The 19,443-nt window shown below is 39.8% G+C and overlaps 1 protein-coding gene across 1 annotated transcript; it reads right to left on the bottom strand.

The window, feature by feature from the left end:
- Positions 1 to 13,214: 13,214 nt before the first annotated feature.
- Positions 13,215 to 15,185, bottom strand: LOC120773638 (cell division protein ZipA-like). The gene is made up of 3 exons (XM_040102647.1): positions 15,071 to 15,185; positions 14,542 to 14,771; positions 13,215 to 13,658 (listed from the first exon to the last, which is right to left on the bottom strand). The coding sequence occupies exons 1-3, from the start codon at positions 15,183 to 15,185 to the stop codon at positions 13,215 to 13,217; spliced, it is 789 nt and encodes a 262-aa protein (XP_039958581.1).
- Between the last annotated feature and the right edge of the window lie 4,258 nt (positions 15,186 to 19,443).

The following is a 19,443-nucleotide window of genomic DNA, read 5'->3' as shown; positions in this document are numbered from 1 at the left end:
GCTGACAAAATTAATATTGTTAAATAATTAAATATTTTTATATACTCCTTAAGAAGATCAAAAGAAGACACCGACTAATATGTACTTAATATACATTTTCGGAGAACAAAATCCGAAAGGTGACCTTGAAATATCCACCATTTTTTTAAGGTGCAGTGATTTTAAAACATCTGATTAACGCTGTTCTTCAGTATATTAGGAATGTGTTTCATTGATAACATGGCAATGCACTTAGAAGCGCGCGCTACTCGTTGCCATAAAAAATACGTTATACACATACACACACACATTTTCGTAACAGCATTTTTGAGCACGTAACCGCATATGTACATGTAGAGACATACATACATATATTCATATGTGCTAACTAAGAGTAGCTTTCACCACAAACACTCCGTTATACAATATATGCCAGTATATATTGGCAGGGGATTATTTATTATTACATGCAACAAGCTCGGTCAGTGTAAATATTTCCAGAGAAAACAAGCGCACATGCGACGCTGAGAAGCGCTACAGTTAGAGCTTGGCTTTGTTTCACATTCTACTGATTGCACTGTTATAACGGGTGATCCAATGGAGGTTCTTCTCTCAATAGCTTAAAAATTGGCATTTTAGCAGTAAGTCGTGCCAGGCTGTCCTCGTCCTTGCCAAGCGACATCGCTTCCCTCTACAGACTCTTGAAAACTTCCAAGAAGATCCGATGTTTTCGCGGCAAATTTTGTTCAGCGTTGAGGCCCATTTTTGTCTCAATGGGTATGTAAATAAGCGAAATTGCCGCATTCCTGACGAAGAACAACCTGATGAGATTCAAGAGCTGCCATTTCATCTAGAAAAAACAATGGTTTGATGTGGTTTGTGGTGCGATGGAATCATCGACTATTTCATACCTAAAATTGAAGCTCGTGATCTCGGCGACAACAATATGGCGTCACTTTTATCACATCGCATCAAACAATAGATTTAATGAGAGAACACTTCGGTGAGCAGATAATTTCACATTTTTAGCCGATCGATTGGCCACCAAGATCATGTGATATCACACCGTTAGACTTTTTTCTTCGAGTATATATAAATTCTAAAGTCTATGCGGACAATCCCACTTCGATTCAAGCCTTGGCACAAAACATCACGCATGTCATTCGCCCGTCACCAGTCGTAATGCTCGAACGAGTCATCGGTAATTAGACTCAGCGAATGGATCATCTGAGACATAGTCGCGGCCAACATTTGAAAAAGATAGTCTTCGAAAAATTAAGGAGACAGGATGTTCTTTCGAATGATAATAAACATTCCCATTGAATTTGAGGTGTCTGTGTTTTTTCTTAAAAAACAAGGTAGAGAACCTCGAAATGAATCACCCTTCATATACGCAAACTAAGCATATGTGCAAACATATGTGTGTACATAACAGTAGCAAAGAAGTTACGTACATATTTTCTAGTTGCGAGCATTGTTTGAAAGCGTCGTTAAAATTCTTGCTCGAAGTGCATGGTTCGCCGGGCTTTCATCTTTGTTGCCTCGGCTTCAAAGGTCAACGTAAGTCAAGCGAAGCCACAAACGAAGATTATTTATTACGAAAATATGCATAATAACATATTTTTCAGCGGCATTTTACACAAAGCTGGCGAGAAGGACACTGTTGGAAAGTAAATATTAGTCAGTCACGGCGAGTGGTTCTGGTTTGATTTAAGTTTAGCGTGGGATCAATACACATAACTCGTTGAAAAGAAATAAATTATCCAAAAAGCATGTGGTGATTTTTTGGTTGAGTAAAAATTTGCAAGATTATCATCATGTTTGTAGTAGGTAGGTTCTTAGACACCACTAAGAAAGCCTATCCAATACATAAATATTATTCCAGCGCCCGAATTCACCCGGAACCATTTCTAAAATTTTGTGCAGTTGGCATCTTTATGGTAGGGTCCTGTAGTGACCTCTCCAATACTACTAAGTTTCCCTTTGTCTAGAAATAGAAGATTTTTGGCTTGTCTCCAATAACACTTGCCCATAGTAACTTTGTGGATCAGTTGTTAGTGTGGCTAGTGTTCCAAAACTTGAGGTTTTCCTCTAGGGTTAAATTCTTCAAACAACCATTGCAGCAACACAATGGTCTACGACAGTTTAAGAGAATTGTACTCCTAGCTGCACCTGCACGTCCTCCTTTTAATTCTAGAAGATATTAATTGAGTTGAGTTGAGTGCCTAGCTATTGCCTTCTTGCATAACCTGACGGAGTGAGACTTAGTGTAAGAGCTACTGATAACCTTACCATAATTGTCGCTTAAGAGCAGAAGCCAAATTAGTAACAATTTCGGACAGAAAGACTGAATTATAGTCATTGAGTTTGAAGTTTCCTTCTGAATATTGATTACTACAGAAGAAGAATACATATATAGATTTCATCGCCGAGTCGATCACAGAACCATTGATCTATTCTTCTCTTCGAGGGAATGAAAACATTGTATTTAATACTTCATGAAATTCAATTTTTTCGGTTGCGATACCAATTTAGCCCGGGCTCATTAAGAAGATCGAATGTAACACTATGCCCGAAGAAAATCCGAGTCTGACTCCAATAGCCTAAAATTATGTGCGGGCTGGCTGTAGGCATTGCATCATACTTCACTTGAATATGTATTGATCGGATATCAAGGATGACCTAAAAATATTCTTTCATTATGGTCATAAGGAATATTTATTTTTGAGATGTCTGAAAGTGAAAATAAAGGTATATTAATCAAGGTTAAATAATTAAAGGAAGTGATTCCAATGTTTGAAAAAGTCGTCTGAGCCATTCGATACCAAACTTCATTTCAGACAAGGCGACTTTCTATCGTGCGACTTCTTCAATCTACTCCTGGCGAAAATAATTCGATCTGCAGATCTGAATGGAGAAGATACAATCTACTATAAGAATGTACAACTGCTGGCGACGCCGCCGATGACATCGATATCAGTGGCCTCAATAACCGCGCCGCTAGTTCTGCTTTCTCCAGGTTGGACAAAGAAGCCAAGCAATTGGGTTTGGAAGTGAACGTGGGCATGACAAAATACAAGGTGCATTTCAAAGTAAACAGGACTTTTCGAACCTAGCGCCTCCTGGTGGCGCCATCTACTATATGTCGACTGATGCGTTAGAATCTGCTATCTTTATCCAGGGAGAATTTCAAGATATTTCATTGATTGGAAGTGAAGTTACAATATTGTGACTGGTGACGAAAAGTGGTGTTTCCAATATGATCCCAAAACGAAACGCCAGAGTTCAGAATGGAAGGCACCGGACGAGCCGAAACCCAAAAAACCGCGCATGGAGAAGTCAAAAGTGAGACTAATTTGAATAAAATAAATTGATTTTGCCGAAAAAACTATTTGTTCTGTCTTTTTTTTAAAGTCTTGTTTACTTTGGAACACACATTGTATCTTCTGTCATCAAACAAACAATCATCACACTTGCGACTTGACTCCCATTACACTGTTGATAGTCGTAACTTCGAAGACGTCGATAATTCCGTCTATCTTAGAACCAGCGTTAACACCAACATTAACGTCAGCCTCGAAAACCAAAGCGAAGCAAAGTCTTCTCAAGACGAAGAAAGACCAAATTCTGTAAGTCACTCATCATCTCCGTCTGTTTGGTGCAGAGGCATCACATCTGGTGAGTCGACATTACGAGTTTTCGTGAGAAAGGTTCTGCGAAAGATTTATGGTCCTTTGCGCGTTGGCCACGGCGAATACCACAATCGATGGAATAATGAGCTGCACAAGATATACTACGACATTGATATAGTTCAGTGAATTAAGTGACAGCGGCTACGCTGGCTAGGTCATATCGTTAGAATGGATGAAAACACTACAGCTCTGAGTGCATTCGACGCAGTACCCGCCAGGGGAAGCAGAGGATGTGGAAGACCGCCACTCCATTGGAGAGGACCTGGCTACACTTGGAATCTCCAATTAGCGCCAAATATGGAAAAAGAAGAACGAGTGGCGCGCTGTTGTAAAAAAAGTTACTCATACGCCATGTCAACCATGCCATGTCAAATAGAATACAAAGGATACTTGGCAATTATTGCTATAAAGGAGTAAATATCTACAAATACATAATTTTTAGAATCGTTTTTTAACATTTTTGGACAAATCTAATAGAATTTTCCATAAGACTTTCGCCCGTATCAATTCACTTTGTAATGTTACTCATACGCCCCGCAAGCCACAGTACACCAATACCAATTGTTATGCTTATATTGCTTCCAATCACAGAAGATTTTACAGAAATAATCATTGCTTATCGCAAAGCATAATTGATTGCATATCTCATACGCCGCACCGCATGCGTCCCTCGTAGTCACGCCGCCAAATCATTGCTTTCATATTCAAATGTGATTATTGTTTGAGGAAAACACGCCGTACGCAAAAGAAAACGTGCCTTTGTAGCAAATGGAGTGCTTACATACACACACACAGACACTTTTATTGGAATATGTTTGTGTTTGCGCGTGCAACTGCAGCAATATGCATTGCTTTGCAATCACACTGACAATGACCCAAATTGCGTGAAAGCAGTTTTTCAAGAAAAATATTTTATTTAAATAAGTCAGCGTGCAAGTGCACATATTTGTGTGCTTCTGTATATGTATGTATTATATGTAATGAACCGCGCCATGCAACAATATGCGTCTTGCAACATTTGCAGCTGCGCTCCGCCAATCCGCTACACTCCTCTCGCCGACGGTAAGTAAACAATGTATCTTCTGCGTTTTACTTACTTCTTTTTATCGGTTGGCCAAATTTTGCTTGCCAAAATCTTTGTCTGCCTTCCTTGTGCCAAGAAGTGAAATCTTCAGCTTCTGCTGCAGCCATTTATTGGTTGCAGCTGTTGTTGCTTATCTCCGTATCATTTTCCGATTTAATTTTTCATGCGGATTTGAGAGTGAAAAATTGTACCATCGACTGAGGCACACACGAGCATACGATCATGTAGTTGTTGTTGGCTGTAGTGGCAGTCAAATGGAGGGCCCTTTTGCATATGCATTTCAGTTATATGTATATATATTTATATAAATGCTTACTTACTTTTATATAATGGCATGCATGGAAATTCGTATATGCAACGGCTTGTGCAATTGTGTTAGTATTGGTGCTAGCCCAGCGCAGCTGCATCATTTTTCAAAGCTTTTATACTTTCTTTTTTATAGTTTTAGCTTGTCGCCGTCGCCCATTTGTTTACACGCATAACTGCTTCTCATATAATTGGAAAATTATGAAAATGTCTTCGACGCTGCAATTGACAGTGATTGTTCGCTAAGTCCACTTTGATCGAAATAAAATATTACGCCCTATTTTTAACTAAGCATACAAAAGAATGGCTTGATTGTTCTTCGACAACATTAATATATGTATTTCTATGCATACGTATATGTGAACCGAGATGATTTTATTTACTAAAATATACAAGATCCCGGTGGCACCACTGCCACAAATGGGAGTCATCTGCCTGCAACCGGCGGATGCAGGGAAATATCTAGGGCTCATCTTGGATAGTAAGCTTCACAGAAGCTGAATATCGAAGAGAGAGCAAAAAACGCATCGATTGCCGTAGATTACTGTAGAGAAGCCATTGTCAAAAAGTGGGGTCTCTTACCAAAAGTGGTTCTCTACAACACCATGGTCAAGCCCATTATGTTCTACGGAGTCTTTAAGTGGTGGTGGACTTTAGAAAATACCACACTTGGAAACAAACTCCAAAGCGGTCAAAGGGCGACGGTCATCAGTATGTGTGCTGCACTAAGGTCCACTTCAACCATGGCACTTAACGTCATCTTGTAGATAGTGTCCGTAGACATCGTCAAAAGGTGTATAGCTGCGAAAGTTGCTATTAGACTCAGAGAATCTGGGTGCCTAACGGAACACGTTTCTGAATATTCGGAAGTTCTCACACACTTTGACTTTATACTGGATCATCTTCACTTGGATCACGTAGTTCGGTTTGGCGACTCCTTTTCTACCCATATGCCAGCGAGCGAAGAAACCCTTGGAGGAGAGAGGCAGTGAGCTTCTTTACGGATGGGTCAAAGCTTGGAAGTAAGTTGGTCAGGAGCTTTCCATCAATTTCCAGCTTCTGACTTCCAGCTTCTGACTTCTGACTATTGCAGTGTTCCCGAAGTTGCAGCCATTAAAGTAGCAGTAGCGGAAGTTTGGACAGCGCTTGGTCACCACGTACATTCATGTGTCATCGCAAAAGCCTTTTGGCTCAAGATCGATCGTAAGAGATCTAATGATTTTTTGCCCTGAGTAGCGCTAGCCTCTCCCTAGTTGTGGCCCTGTTAACAGGTCATTGCCCTGTTGGCGACCATGCTATAAGGCTGGGAACTTTAGCAGACACCATCTGCAGAAGCTGTATGGAAAAAGATGAGGTAGAAACAACTCAACACTTCCTACTTGAAGAGAAGTTTGTCTGTTGACTTTACCACGAAAACAAATTGAACAACGAGTTTGCTTGGAGTTTTGTGGTTGGGGTGAAACCATGGCTGCGGAATCCTCGAACAGAAGTGTTCTGGGGCACAAAGCATTCAACGAAGGTCGTTAAGTCATCTGCTGCTTGCCTGCTGCGAGTCGCCTATCCAACTCTGTTAATAACAATCGAAAACATCGGAAAAGTTAAAGAAACTGAAGTTGAAAATGGTCGCGCTGGCACCAGAGAAATTGCAAAGGATCTCAGCATCTCTTATCAATCTCTTATCGATCGACTGAACAATGCTAGACTCAAGCCAAAATTACTGTTGCCGAGACTTCGAAAGTATCCAATAATCTAGCGTATGATGCTCCAAAAACTAGCTGAATCCAAAAAAAAAAAAACAAAATTCGTTGAAGGCGCTAACGGTCATCGCTTAAAACAAGTTTTGAAAATTTTATTAAGCGTTGGTGTGCTTGTATAGACTCCGGTGCCTATATTGTAGATAAAAATACAAATTTTCAATCCGTGCAAATATATTTTTATATCACCAAGGGTCAAATTCACTGATTTTTCAGCTTCATAAAGTGCACAGCTTTCGAATTTGCTTAAACTATGATGTTGGTACAGCTCTTGCCAAACTCAAACGTTTTATATTACCAAACTTAGTCTCTGCCCTAGCAACTGTAATACTATTAAAGCATTATCGAAATCATTGAAAACCATGCAAAAAGTATACCAAAAAAATTCTACATGTGCAACAAACAGATAAAAATTTAATGAACTGTGTCGCTGTCACATGACTTTTAGTTCCACTTTTGATGCCGCGCATAATATTATATTATAACATTATTATTGCCCAGTTGTAGTGTTCCTTTTACCAATATGTGGTAGCAAGTGTGTGTTAGTGCAAAAAGATTAAGCTTAAAATATGGGTTCCCAAAGAATTTACAGTGCTCTGCGAGTGTAGCGATCCTTATCAGCGTTCCGGTCAACTCAACAAAACCCCGACGCCGAGTGAGAGAGCGACAACAACGAGCACATGGTAATAGTATAGATATATAGTGCATACTCACACACAAAAAGATTTTACTTAAAGGCATTAACCGGAATCTGTGCATGACACTGTAGTGCTCTTGTGATTAATGAGCAAAATATTTTATGAAATACCAGCGGTGAAATGCCAATACACATACCCCTTCATATACTCTCCATATTAACAAGAATGAAATGAGTAAACCATAAACACATGGAATTTATTTAAATATTCCTACATACTCATGTGCTTTTATGTGGTATTAACTAAAATTTAAGCAGGAAGCTGATATACCCAGTAAGCAATAGAAAAAAACGCAAGCGATATATTTTTTTAATTTTCTCAAACCTTTTTCGTTGTTTGACGTCAATTGGAGATTCTAAGTTTAGCCAGGTCTTTCTCCATCTGGTCTTTCCAACAGAGTGGAGGTCTTTCTCTTCGTCTACTCTCAAAGCTGGAGTGTTTTTATCCATTCGGATCGACATGACCTTGCCAGCGTAGCCGCTGTCTTTTAATTCGCTGGCGGCATATATCTCGAACAGTCCATCGTTCCATCGACTGCGGTCATTGCGCAAAGGACCATAAACCTTCCGAAAATCCTTACTTTGAATGGTTTGGTCTTTATTCGTCGAGAGAGAACTTTACTTCTCAATTTCCTACTCGGTCCGAAGTAGCATCTGTTGGCAAGAGATATTTTGCGTTGGATTTCGACGATGACATTGTTGTTGGCGTTAATGCTGGCTCCTAGATAGACGAAATTATCTTCGACTTCGAAGTTCGAATGCGATGGTTGTTAGTTTAATGCCACGAGATATTTCTCCTTGCTTTCGTTCACTATCAGACCCATTTGCTTCGCTTATTTGTCTAATCTGGAGAAAGCAGCTCTTATAGAAGATTGTACTTCTCTATTCAGCTCGAATTACTTTCTCCAGCGGTAGATTGAAGAAGTCGCATGATAGGGAGTTTCATTAGAAATCGTCTATTGAATTCAGAGCAATTGAATCTGTAAATTTTGATTTGTTTGACTGGGTTATTTCATCTCATTTATGCATACATACACATATACATATAAGTACTCCAACTAGGCCTTTTAGAATTACAAAAAATAGCGCTGTATACAGTATATATTTTTTTAGTTGTTATCGACTCTTTTTAGGGGTAATTCTCCACTGTTAAGCCGCTAAAGTAACACGACATTTTCCCAAGGACGTTCGCACGTATTTGAGCGAAAAAAAGGGTATTGAACTCTTGCCGACGCTGACTAATGTGTTTCCCGTATGAGAGCCCAAGTGTATGTAAAAATGTATGCATGTGTGTGTTTTTAACGGGCTATCAGGAAGTATGTGGCAAATTTAAATGCTTTAACATTTCCTTTAAATATGAATGCAATGAGTGGAATGTAACTTTAATGCTGAAAGTGGAGTTATTGGTTTTGAAAAGAATAGAAAAGGCAATAAATAATTGGTGTGAAATATGGAGACCAGCCTTTGGATATATTTTTTCGCTATTTTTATAAAATACAGTAAATATTTAATGTATCGGTTCATATAAATACAAACTCGTATTCTTCGAAACTTCTGTGGTATCTACTACTGTGAAAAAGACTCGCATATTTTGCATAATATATATACTTATATATTTACGGAAACTCACAATTTCTACTTTGATATTGTATGCAAATCCTCGCTATCAATGCTGGACAATCTTGCAGCTGTAGCAAAATTACCAACAACAGCAATAACAATTAAAAGTCGGCGTACGTGCCTTGACATCCCCCTGACTAAAAGTACGTAGGTATTTGGAGACGCTGAAATGGGAGATCTTACGCCACCCGCCGTATTCTCTAGACGTTGCGCCATCTGACTATCACTTGTTCCGATCGATGGCACACAGTCTAGCTAACGAGCGCTTCAGTTCTTATGAAGAAGTCAAAAATTGGATTGATACTTGGATCGACTCGAAAGATGAGGAGTTATTTCGTCACGGAATACGCATGCTGCCAGAAAGATGATCAAAAGTAGTAGCTAGCGACGGCAAATATTTTGAATAACATTTTTGTAACCGTTTTTATATAATAAAGCCTTAAATTTACAAAAAAACGGCGGAAGCAAAGTTGTAGACCTAATATTTCAAACAAGTTAGAAGGGGTTAAATTCGGCCGAGGGCATAAAAAGTATTAAAAATTCAATATTTATTGTGTCCATACTTATTTATATGCACAAAAATTAAATATGTTGCAACAATTCAGGACTTTTAACCGGTTAAACACTGTCATTACAGCGGAAGTCGCTGAAAGCAGACCAACCAATTTAAGTCATTGAGCCACTTGACAACAATCATGTTTTTGTTTTTGTAACGGATACCTAATCCCAGTTAGGATGATATGGATTAGATAAGTTGTCATCGACGTCAACCAACGGTAGGCCCAGGAAACGAGCTGTTTCGACGGGTTCGGACCAAATGAAGTGGGGTGTCAGATGTATAGGATAAGCAGGGCATGCAAAGAGGTGGCTAGTGTCATGCGAGAACTCAGTGCACGCTGGAAATATGTTTGATATGTCAGGGGTCTATTCTCGATAGGAGGGAGCTTAACCAGATACAGCATTCAGAGCGAAGCTGCGCAAGGGTCACTCTCGTTTCTCGTGCTCTTCGATTGCAATTGGTGGTGATTTGACTCCAAGTATGTTATTCATTGCGAGGGAGTCGTTGAAGGTGCTAATGGATCCACTCTGAATGTCGGTCAATATGTGGCATGTGGCATGTCTGAAGTTAGTTGCATCTGAAGTCTGATCGGCGTATTGCTTTTGTCATCAGCGTTGTTGAGGAAGGACCTTTTGATACTCTTAGTAGGCGGTTTCACTCCAAGCAGGTGAGTGCAGGGATGATATCTAAAAAAGCAGCCCAGCTGGGCGAGGAGTTCATTACGTTCCTTAAAGGTGAGCATACGGGCCTCAATATGCTGGTTTTCGATGGAAGATATCAGGAGGCATCCTGTCGTAGTTACCAAAGCCATCGGGGCTAATGTCTGGATATCCCTGCTTTATATCTGTCTAAAAAAGGTTTTATTTTGTCAAAACTTGCTATAAGGTCTGAGATTTTTTTTGAAATACTGAAGCGTTCGTCGGCAGAAATGTTCACTATAAAACTAAACCCCGGATACCTTTAATTGTGGGGTAGAAGTGATTTTCTTTCAACCTGAAGTACGTCTACATAAGATTTTACGTATATGTCGGTATGTCGGGGTTCAATTAGTGGTTAGGAGATATACTCCTTACTCAAAAGTGAACTGCCATTATTTCGAAAATTTTCCTAAATTTTGGGTAAAGAATTAACTTATCCACGGATATTTCCTCGGATATTTAATGGGACATATTCATTTTTTGATCGAAACTTTACTCTCCGCGAGAACCTCATTTATGCCCACATCAACGCAACTCACCGTTCTATTTTTCCATTTGCAGTGTTGAAAATGGATACAATAATCGAAAAAAACGCACTCATCTCACGAAAAATTTAATTTGTTGCAAAAATGGTCAGATTTAAACGTGCCACATTTTCGTGCTTCCTTGCAGCTGCTACGAGAGCAGAAAGAGGTAATCTTTGCTGGCGCTGGCTGTGGTTGTCTTGCTATTGTTGTTGTTGCAGTTGCAAATGCTCGCATTTTTTCACCGGCATCGATTTGAAACTAGGTTATTCGTTTCCAATCGGCAAAACGAATTCTATCAATTCATTGAATCTGGACGAAAACTAATCGCTTACGTTTTTGTTGTTATCTTTTTCCTTTTTCGTCGGTTTCGAAGCTATTGGTGAATTGTTTAGGTTTTTTGGCATTCGGTAGACTTTCGCATGCCAAAATTGCTGGCCTAGATTAATGCGCGTATGCGTTTATTTTGTATGAGATTTGGGTGGAGTTGGGATTAGTACGTGAATCTCACTTTTCTAGACTTTTTAGAGTCGTATTTTGGAAAATTTAATTTTGCTAACAAATATGGATGTTATACGAGGTGATACGATGAATATTTAGCCTACAAATAAAAAACAAAAATTTAAAAAAATGACGATTTATGAGATAATTTAGCTCGATACACTTAACCCAATGATGATCTAACTTCATTGACCCGTCTAAAATATACCTTTTTTTAAAAGGGTGCAAGGTGAGCGTCATGGTCGAAAAGCAAATCTGGAAGTTTTTTCACCAATTCCACCTCTAATCTTTGCATTAGGGTTGCGTTTTAGGTAGCGGGTCCCAAATCCAGCTCCAATCCTGTGAAGTGATATTCGCTTCTCACTTTAGCTCGCCCTCAAACGGATGTTTTTTGGCTAAGACCGTAAGTCGTGAGCTGATTGAGCCACATGTAAAAGAATCGCTTCTGGCTACTCCCAAGTGAATGGCGATGAAAAAACTTTCCTCACTTGGTAACACCAGACGCGAAATCCTACGCAGAATAACTCTTGCCAGCAGTTTCTATATCGGACTGAGTAGGCAATTGAGAAGTAAAGTCCTCTCTCGATGAATAGAGACCGAATTCTTCAAGTCACTCATCATCCCTGTCTTGCTATATTATGCAGTGGCGTGAACAATGACAACATCTGATGAATCGTCGCTACGAGTTCTCGCATGTCTAGTATTTCATGTAAGTTATGATCCACGCGCTATTTTCGGTCTTTGAGGTGCGTACTATCTTAGTTACCTCGGGCACCTTCAGTCAGTGGTCTACAATCACGAGATCGTGGATTTTAGTCACGTTATTTTCGATGGTGGCCGTTTTTGGATAGGGCGTGGCTTATCAAGAACCGAAATGAGACTTGCTCTTGCGTTAATAGCTTCACCGGTAGGTGAGGCTAATCTGACCGTCGCCTTATACCCATTCAAATCATGCGTGGACCGTTCTTTAGACAGGAGTGCCAAGTCTAAGCTTTAACTACAGGAAGAATAATGAAAAAACGTACTACAAGATTCCAAAGTAAACAGGACTTTTTGAATCTAGCGCTCCCTGGTGGCGCCATTTATATATATGTCGACTGGTGTATTAGAATCTGCTATCTTTATCGATTGTCCAGTGACATTTTATGACATTTCATGGATTGGAAGTGAAGTTATTGCGTTTTAAGTATCAGTATGTTTGTGTTATCGGTGCGAAAATGAGCTTCGAACAAAGAGGCAACATTAAATTTTGTTTCAAAGTTGGTAAAACTTTTACCGAAGTGTTTCAATTGATGAAACAAGTTTATGGCGATGATTGCCTATCCCGTAGCAGAGTGCACGATTGGTTTCAACGTTTTCAAAGTGGTCGTGAGGACATAAATGACGATCAACATGGAAGCCATTCAAAAGGCTTGCACCGGCATACTGGCGGCCACACCGGCCAAGGAGCTAAAACACTCGGTCGACATGCTTTTGGACCGTGCTAAAAGCTACATTGAAGCAGAAGGAGACTATTTTGAATAAAATAATTTGATTTTGCCGAAAAAACCATTTGTTCTCTTTTTTTTAAAGTCCTGTTTACTTTGGAAACCACCTTGTACTCCGACTGTAAAGGCAAAAGAAACATTTTTACTAAAAACTTTTGGGTTCGACTCTGAAATTGTATATTATTTATTACGCCATTCGAATATCTCTTTTATTAATAAAGTTATTTATATATTTAACGAGCTTAAAGTAAATCTTTCGAACGTCATTTTGTAAGCACATTGAAAGTTAAAGTGGCACACAAAAAAAAAGGATCTACTGGAACCAAATGAGTAGGAAAGCCATCATCATCATCAGGACGAGATTGGTTTGCAGTAACTTGTCGGCAGAGTTCTTTTTGAAGTAACCCGTTTTCTTCGACATAACAAATACTTGTGAAGGGCCTTGAGCCGGTTGGGCAGGTTGAGCCTGTTGAACCACTTGAACTGGTTGCATTGGTTGTGGGCCTGTTTGGCCACCTTGTGGCATTTGTACTGTCTGAACTGGTGGAACCGGTTGTGGGGATTGGACTATTTGTGGAGCTTGTGCTGACGGTTGACCGGCTTGCTGAGGAGGTTGGACAAATCCGATTGGCGGACCAGTCAATGCGGGTTGTTGGTAGCCTGCGGGCTGCTCCTGACTTGGCTGCGGAACAACAGCCGGTTGAACAGCTGGCGCGGCTGGCTGAGCGGGTACTACCGCCGATGGCTGGACAATTTGCTACAATAAGATTAGAAATAATATTCATAAGAGTGATGTACAAAAATTAGCGATTTACTTCAGCTTGTGCCGCAGCAGCGTTTGCAACTTGTTCGGAATTATTTTGTGGTGACTTATGTTGCTCTTCCGCTGGTGGATTCGGCTGATTAACTGCCTGTTGTATCCGTAAGTAGGAGTCTTTAATACTAATAGGGGTTTGTTGTGCTGCTTGCTCATCTTTTCGCTTCGCCACACTTTCCTGTACCTTTTTAATAAACGCGAGAAATGGTTTTGACCGCGCTGTTGTCTGAGGAACTGGTGGCGGTGAAGCCGTTGGTGTGGCTGGGATTTCTACGGCTTGAGGTACAGTCTTTTCAGGTTGCTGCTGACCTGAATGATTTGCACATGGAACGAGATGTGGTTGCTGGGCGACGGTCTGGTTGTTTTGTTGTTGTGCACTTGGATATATTTGGGGGAATTGTGCTTGGCTGGCGGGTTGCGGGTACCCAGCCACAGGCAGCTTTGGATATATGGGCATGTAGTAAGACGGTTGAGGCTGAACTTGTCCAGCTGATTGCTGCGTTTGCTCTTGAGAAGCAATGGAAGAGGGTTGCCACTGAGGATGTTGATGCTGCTGTGGTTGTTGGGATTGAGGTTGTTGCTGCTGCAGATACTGTGGTTGTGGTTGTTGTTGTTGATGCAGTTGCTGCTGTAGTTGGGGTTGTTGATACTGTTGTTGGTGTTGTTGTGGCGATGGTGGTTGTTGCGGCTGCTGCTGTTGTTGGTGTTGCAAATATTGTTGTTGCATATACTGATGCTGCTGTTGTTGTGGTTGCTGCTGCGGCACATATAAATTAGGGTACAACGCTTGTTGTTGTTGAGACGAACCTATTTGGGTACTTACAATTTGTTGTTGTTGTGGCTGTTGCGGTTGATTTGGAAGCGGATCGCATACAATGTATTTGGTTTCAATGAATTTGTTCCAGTCTTCCTTATCCCGTTCAGTTCTAACCTCTCTTCTACAATTTGGTGGCAAGTGTTCGCTCATATCTAGTTTTTCCTTTTTCTCACGACGAGCGGCGACGGCACGTCCTATCAAATGGCCTGCGGTCATGCCAGCCAAGGCGCTGAGCGCTAAGGGAATTGAAAAAAAAAAATTAATTAAAAAAAAATAAAAAAACAATAAATAAATTAAAGTAAAAATTAAATTATGTGGCAACTCTAGAGTGAGGCAACTATTTCCCCATACAACAGTTGATGAAAATTTCAAAATGTCCGCAAAAATGTGCGAAGAAGAAAAACCTTTTAATACGACCTAACCTCACTTTGAGCAGCACGTGATTTTCAGCTTCGTGTGAACCGTTAATCGTAATACAATGTGATTAAGTATCACCTAGCATTAGAAATAATTAAGATTTGCTACTTGATCCTACCCATATTTGCTTTCTTTCCAGGCAAAGGCTTGCTCTCTGCCCCCGGTGGCATAAATGTCTGCAACAACACCAAAATGACGAAGCAACGACAGAAGTTCACATACTTCGTATCCATTTCACTGTTTATATATGCTTCTTAACTTATATATTTACGAGTATATATGTATTTCAAAAAGTATAATTTTCAAAGTTCGATTTTCGACACTTTCGCTTTTCGCTGATCGACAGTGACACCTCGCCTTTTCGGCTTCAACTGGCACATTTTGGGTCTGTGCTAGGGTTTTGCCGTATAGCGGAAAGTACCGTGCGACGTTGGCCTTTTTGTCAGCTTTCGCATGACGGCACAATTAGAGTTTATACACAAAAGCCTTACCTTCGGTTTAAGCGACTGTTAGAAGCTTCACTGCGAGCTTTCTGCGCTTCTTAGGGGGCAGAGCGTAGCGTGCGCGTTTTTAACCAAATATTGACCCAATTTTCATTTGAACAGTTGTTTTGTATATTTTTGAACGAAAATTCCGAAATTGAAGCCGTAATTGAAGCGCTGAGGAAGTTAATTTGGAAAATTACTTTATAATAATAATTTTTAAAGTTTTTAATTCTGCTTGCGGAGATATTGCGTTTTCTTAGGCTTTTGTACTTATTCCAGCAGATCTCAATTAAAATGCATCGGTAGGCATGATAAGACAAATGAACGATTATTTGTATATTATTTAGCGAGTGATTAGTTATTTAAAAATATATGTATGTATATGTATACATATGTATATAACATTTGCTTAAGACTGTACTGCGTTGACATTTATAGACCTTCAATATAGATTTACTATCTATGTTAGGAGGTCAAAAAACATGCGGGTTTTGTATTTGCCCTTCTGCATAGATATGAAAAAATATATAAGTTTTAAAGACAAAAAAGCAGAAAACATACCTATACATACTTGAGCCATATAGTCATATGAAAATTATGCTTGACTCAACAAAATATTCGTAACACACTTTTCTTCCAAAGAAGAAGGTAGATTGATTCGTTGGAAAGTATTACCCGTAAGAGTTTTAAGGCGAGTCCGCCTCCTGTGGTCTTTGTTCGTCGAGAGAGGACTTTACTTTTCAATTACCTACTCAGTCCAAAGTAGAACCTTTTAGCAAGAGATATTCTACGGTGGATTTCGAGGCGTTTGTGTTAATGCTGGTTCCAAGATAGACGAAATTACCGACGACTTCGAATTTGTGACTGACAACTGTGACGTAGGAGCCAAGCGACCTCTGAAATAATTGATTTCATCTTGTTATTTTATAATTCAACAACTCCTGGACCTCGTCCAAAAAGCTTAGTTATTAAATGCTGGGCTCAAAATCGGCAAATAATTTAAGTTTAAGGCTTCCCTAGACTTGACATTATCAAATTATTCTGAGAGTTGGAAAAATGGAACCGGATTTCTCTCTTCTTGGCTTTATGTAAAATCTATTTAAGTCCTAGAAAAAAGTATTTTTGAAGGCTGAATCGTTTATCCAAAAATTAGCAGTAAATTATTAATAAACAAGAAAAAATATTAAATTCGACCGCACGAAGCTATAATACCATTTATTGGCTCAAGTTTTCCTCACAAGAACTTGACTTTGTATTGGTTTGTATCGCAACTATTTGCTGTAGTGGTGCGATCTGGACAATTTTCTTCGGAGATTGTATTGTTGTTTTGGACAATAATCCATGTCATTCGATATCACAACTCGAGTTTGCTCGCACAGTTTATAGGGCAGCTATATACTCATTTTTCACTATTCTACCGATTGAATAATGTGTATGTTTTGAAAATCTTCGACTTGCCTGACAACTCATCTTTCTTACTGCTTCGGCTTTGGTATCTGTTTCAGTTGAAATAAATCATACTTTATCACGTCATTACAAAATCTTTCGCTATTTAACAATTGTTAGGACTTCCTTCTTAACTTAGAAAGAGTTTATAGTGAATTTCAATGAAAATTTACTGAATGTACGACTTTCGATATCGATAAAATAAAAATGTCTGAGATGCAAAGGAAAAATGTAAAAGGTCATGCAGTTAGGGTTGTCAGGTTTTCATACTTTGGTTAGATGACTGATCCCTCGGCGTGGCGGAGAGATCACACTTAGACCTTTGTGAAGCCAAATGAAAACTCCGGTAGTTGGATATTAGATATCGGCTAGCACCCTAAACCCATCACAATTTTTGGCTTGTTCTGGCAAAAGCAAAACATTCGAGGAGAAAATGTTGAGATGTTGCTATCTCATCTTCTTTCAAACAGTTAATGCCTTAAACCCGATGGAACAGTGTCCAGTTAGAACTCCTAGACCTCCTCCTATTTACCACGGGTCCGAAGGACCTTGCGACTGCATAACTGGTGGTAGTTGACCAACGCTTGGTAATTGGTCTGAGACTGGTGAGCGGTCCAGTAGCAAATCTCATGAAGCCAACTGAGCTTCACATTCAGCAGTTATTGAGTGTCCTGCAATATCGCTGAGGCCAGACATCAAAACCAGTCTAATCCTAAAGTGACTTGATAAGGAGTCTAGAAACTTCTTCACTAGTAATGAGCACAGAGTCAGCAAAAATAAGGCTGTTACCTTACCTCCACTTAAAGGCTCAGCAGTGGTCAGGAAGGCTAAACTTAGAGTTGATGGAAAGCACAAGTCATGAGTCAGTTTATAACCGGTATTGAAAGAAGTGACTCCCTTAAGGGGTACCCCTACTTACTATATTCCGTGGTGTCTGAAGCTATACATTGTTGAATGGACCCTAATTATCGAGTAACGTCCCTACTGCAAACTCTTTGTTTCTCATACACCATTCGATTTGATCAAACAGTTTTCGTAATGACTTCAATAAGAACGATGAAATATTGATGGGTCTAAAATTCTTGGCCGACCCATGCGCTATTTTACCGGCCTTCGGTACGCTAACCTGTCTCCAAACCCCAGGAATATTTCGCAATCTAAGTAAGTTAAGCAGTTCGCATAGATGGGTACCAACCAATTGCACGCAAATGTGACAGTTCGTGGTAGTTGCGCTGTTATGATGCTATCCGGCCTATGAGATTTTAATGATTTGATTCAGAAGGCTCTAAAAGGTTGCACAGTCTGCCTCAGGCACTCCGAGAAGTACGATACCGTTTAGGAGCAGCTTAAGGGTGTTCTGACCGCTCAAAGTCCAGCCACAGTCCAGTTCTTATCCTTTAAGTACCCTATGGGGAATGTTTTCCGCTTTCCATGAAGACCCATTGACTTTCCTTATTTTGAACTTGCAGATTGTGAGTCCTTCTTTTCATTGGGTGTTTTGGGAAGCAGAGGAAGAGCAAGGTGTTCACCCCGTGCGAAAGACCAGGTGGAGAAGAACCTGTCTACATTTGGAATCTCGAATTGCCGTCAAACAACGAAGAGGAAGAACGACTAGCCCTCTGTTGCAAGCTCGGCTGTAAACCCATAAGTCGCGTCTACGCCAATAAAGAAGAAGATTGTGAGTCCTTCCTTATGCAGCACCCAGCCGTTAGTTGTCCCACTTCTGTGGTCCTTGTTGAAGTGTCGTCTACCCGAAGCTCCAATTTCCACCACTTTATATTAGCACCCGTGAAGGGAATAACAGCTTCGGTGCATGTTTAAATTTTTTCTTGTTTTGACATGCTTGGTCGAGCTGGGCGTATGAGTAACGAACAAACATTGCAACAGTAGAAAAAGTCAAGGCGTTGCAAATGTTTCTGTTAAACTTTAGAGACAGAATTTATTTACATAATTGTGTCTATTTTTATTATATAATAAGATCATCTCTTTAATTTTTCTAAAAATCGTTTTCCTCCATCGCTTCAATTATACCATCCACCATCATCCATCCATCCACTAACACCAGAAGAACTGCAACACCTGTGATTTTCCCACGTTGCTGTTTGCAGTGCGAACCGAGGTTTCAGCCACCACACAAACACAATCACACACACATATACACGTGCTTAGATTTTGCTATTTGCTTACGTGAAGTTCTAATGCAATGTCGTGTAACATCGCGAAGTGCGCTTCTGGCGAAAGGTGTTAATACAGTATTTGCATTTTGCATTTACGTAAAGTGAGGACAAAACAAACAAAAGCAAACGGAAAAACCAACAAAACAACAATTAAATTAGTGGTAAATGCTGGTTCAACAATAACCACAAGGAAATGGTACTCACACACATACATCCATTCATATATGAATATATTGCAAAAAGCTCGCAGCAAAATGTCATTGCAACACATCTGCACTTACTCGTATAGGGTGACACATTTTGTATGAAAGTGACTTTTGGTTAACAAATATTGGTTGAAAGTGCCAATTAAAATATTTGTACAAGGCTTTTCCACAGAGACG

The sequence above is a fragment of the Bactrocera tryoni genome, chromosome 4 (genome assembly GCF_016617805.1).
Source record: "Bactrocera tryoni isolate S06 chromosome 4, CSIRO_BtryS06_freeze2, whole genome shotgun sequence".
Taxonomy (NCBI): Eukaryota; Metazoa; Arthropoda; class Insecta; order Diptera; family Tephritidae; genus Bactrocera; species Bactrocera tryoni.
The sequence above is the reverse complement of the archived record's forward strand: the minus strand, read 5'-3'. Positions and strand labels throughout refer to the sequence as shown.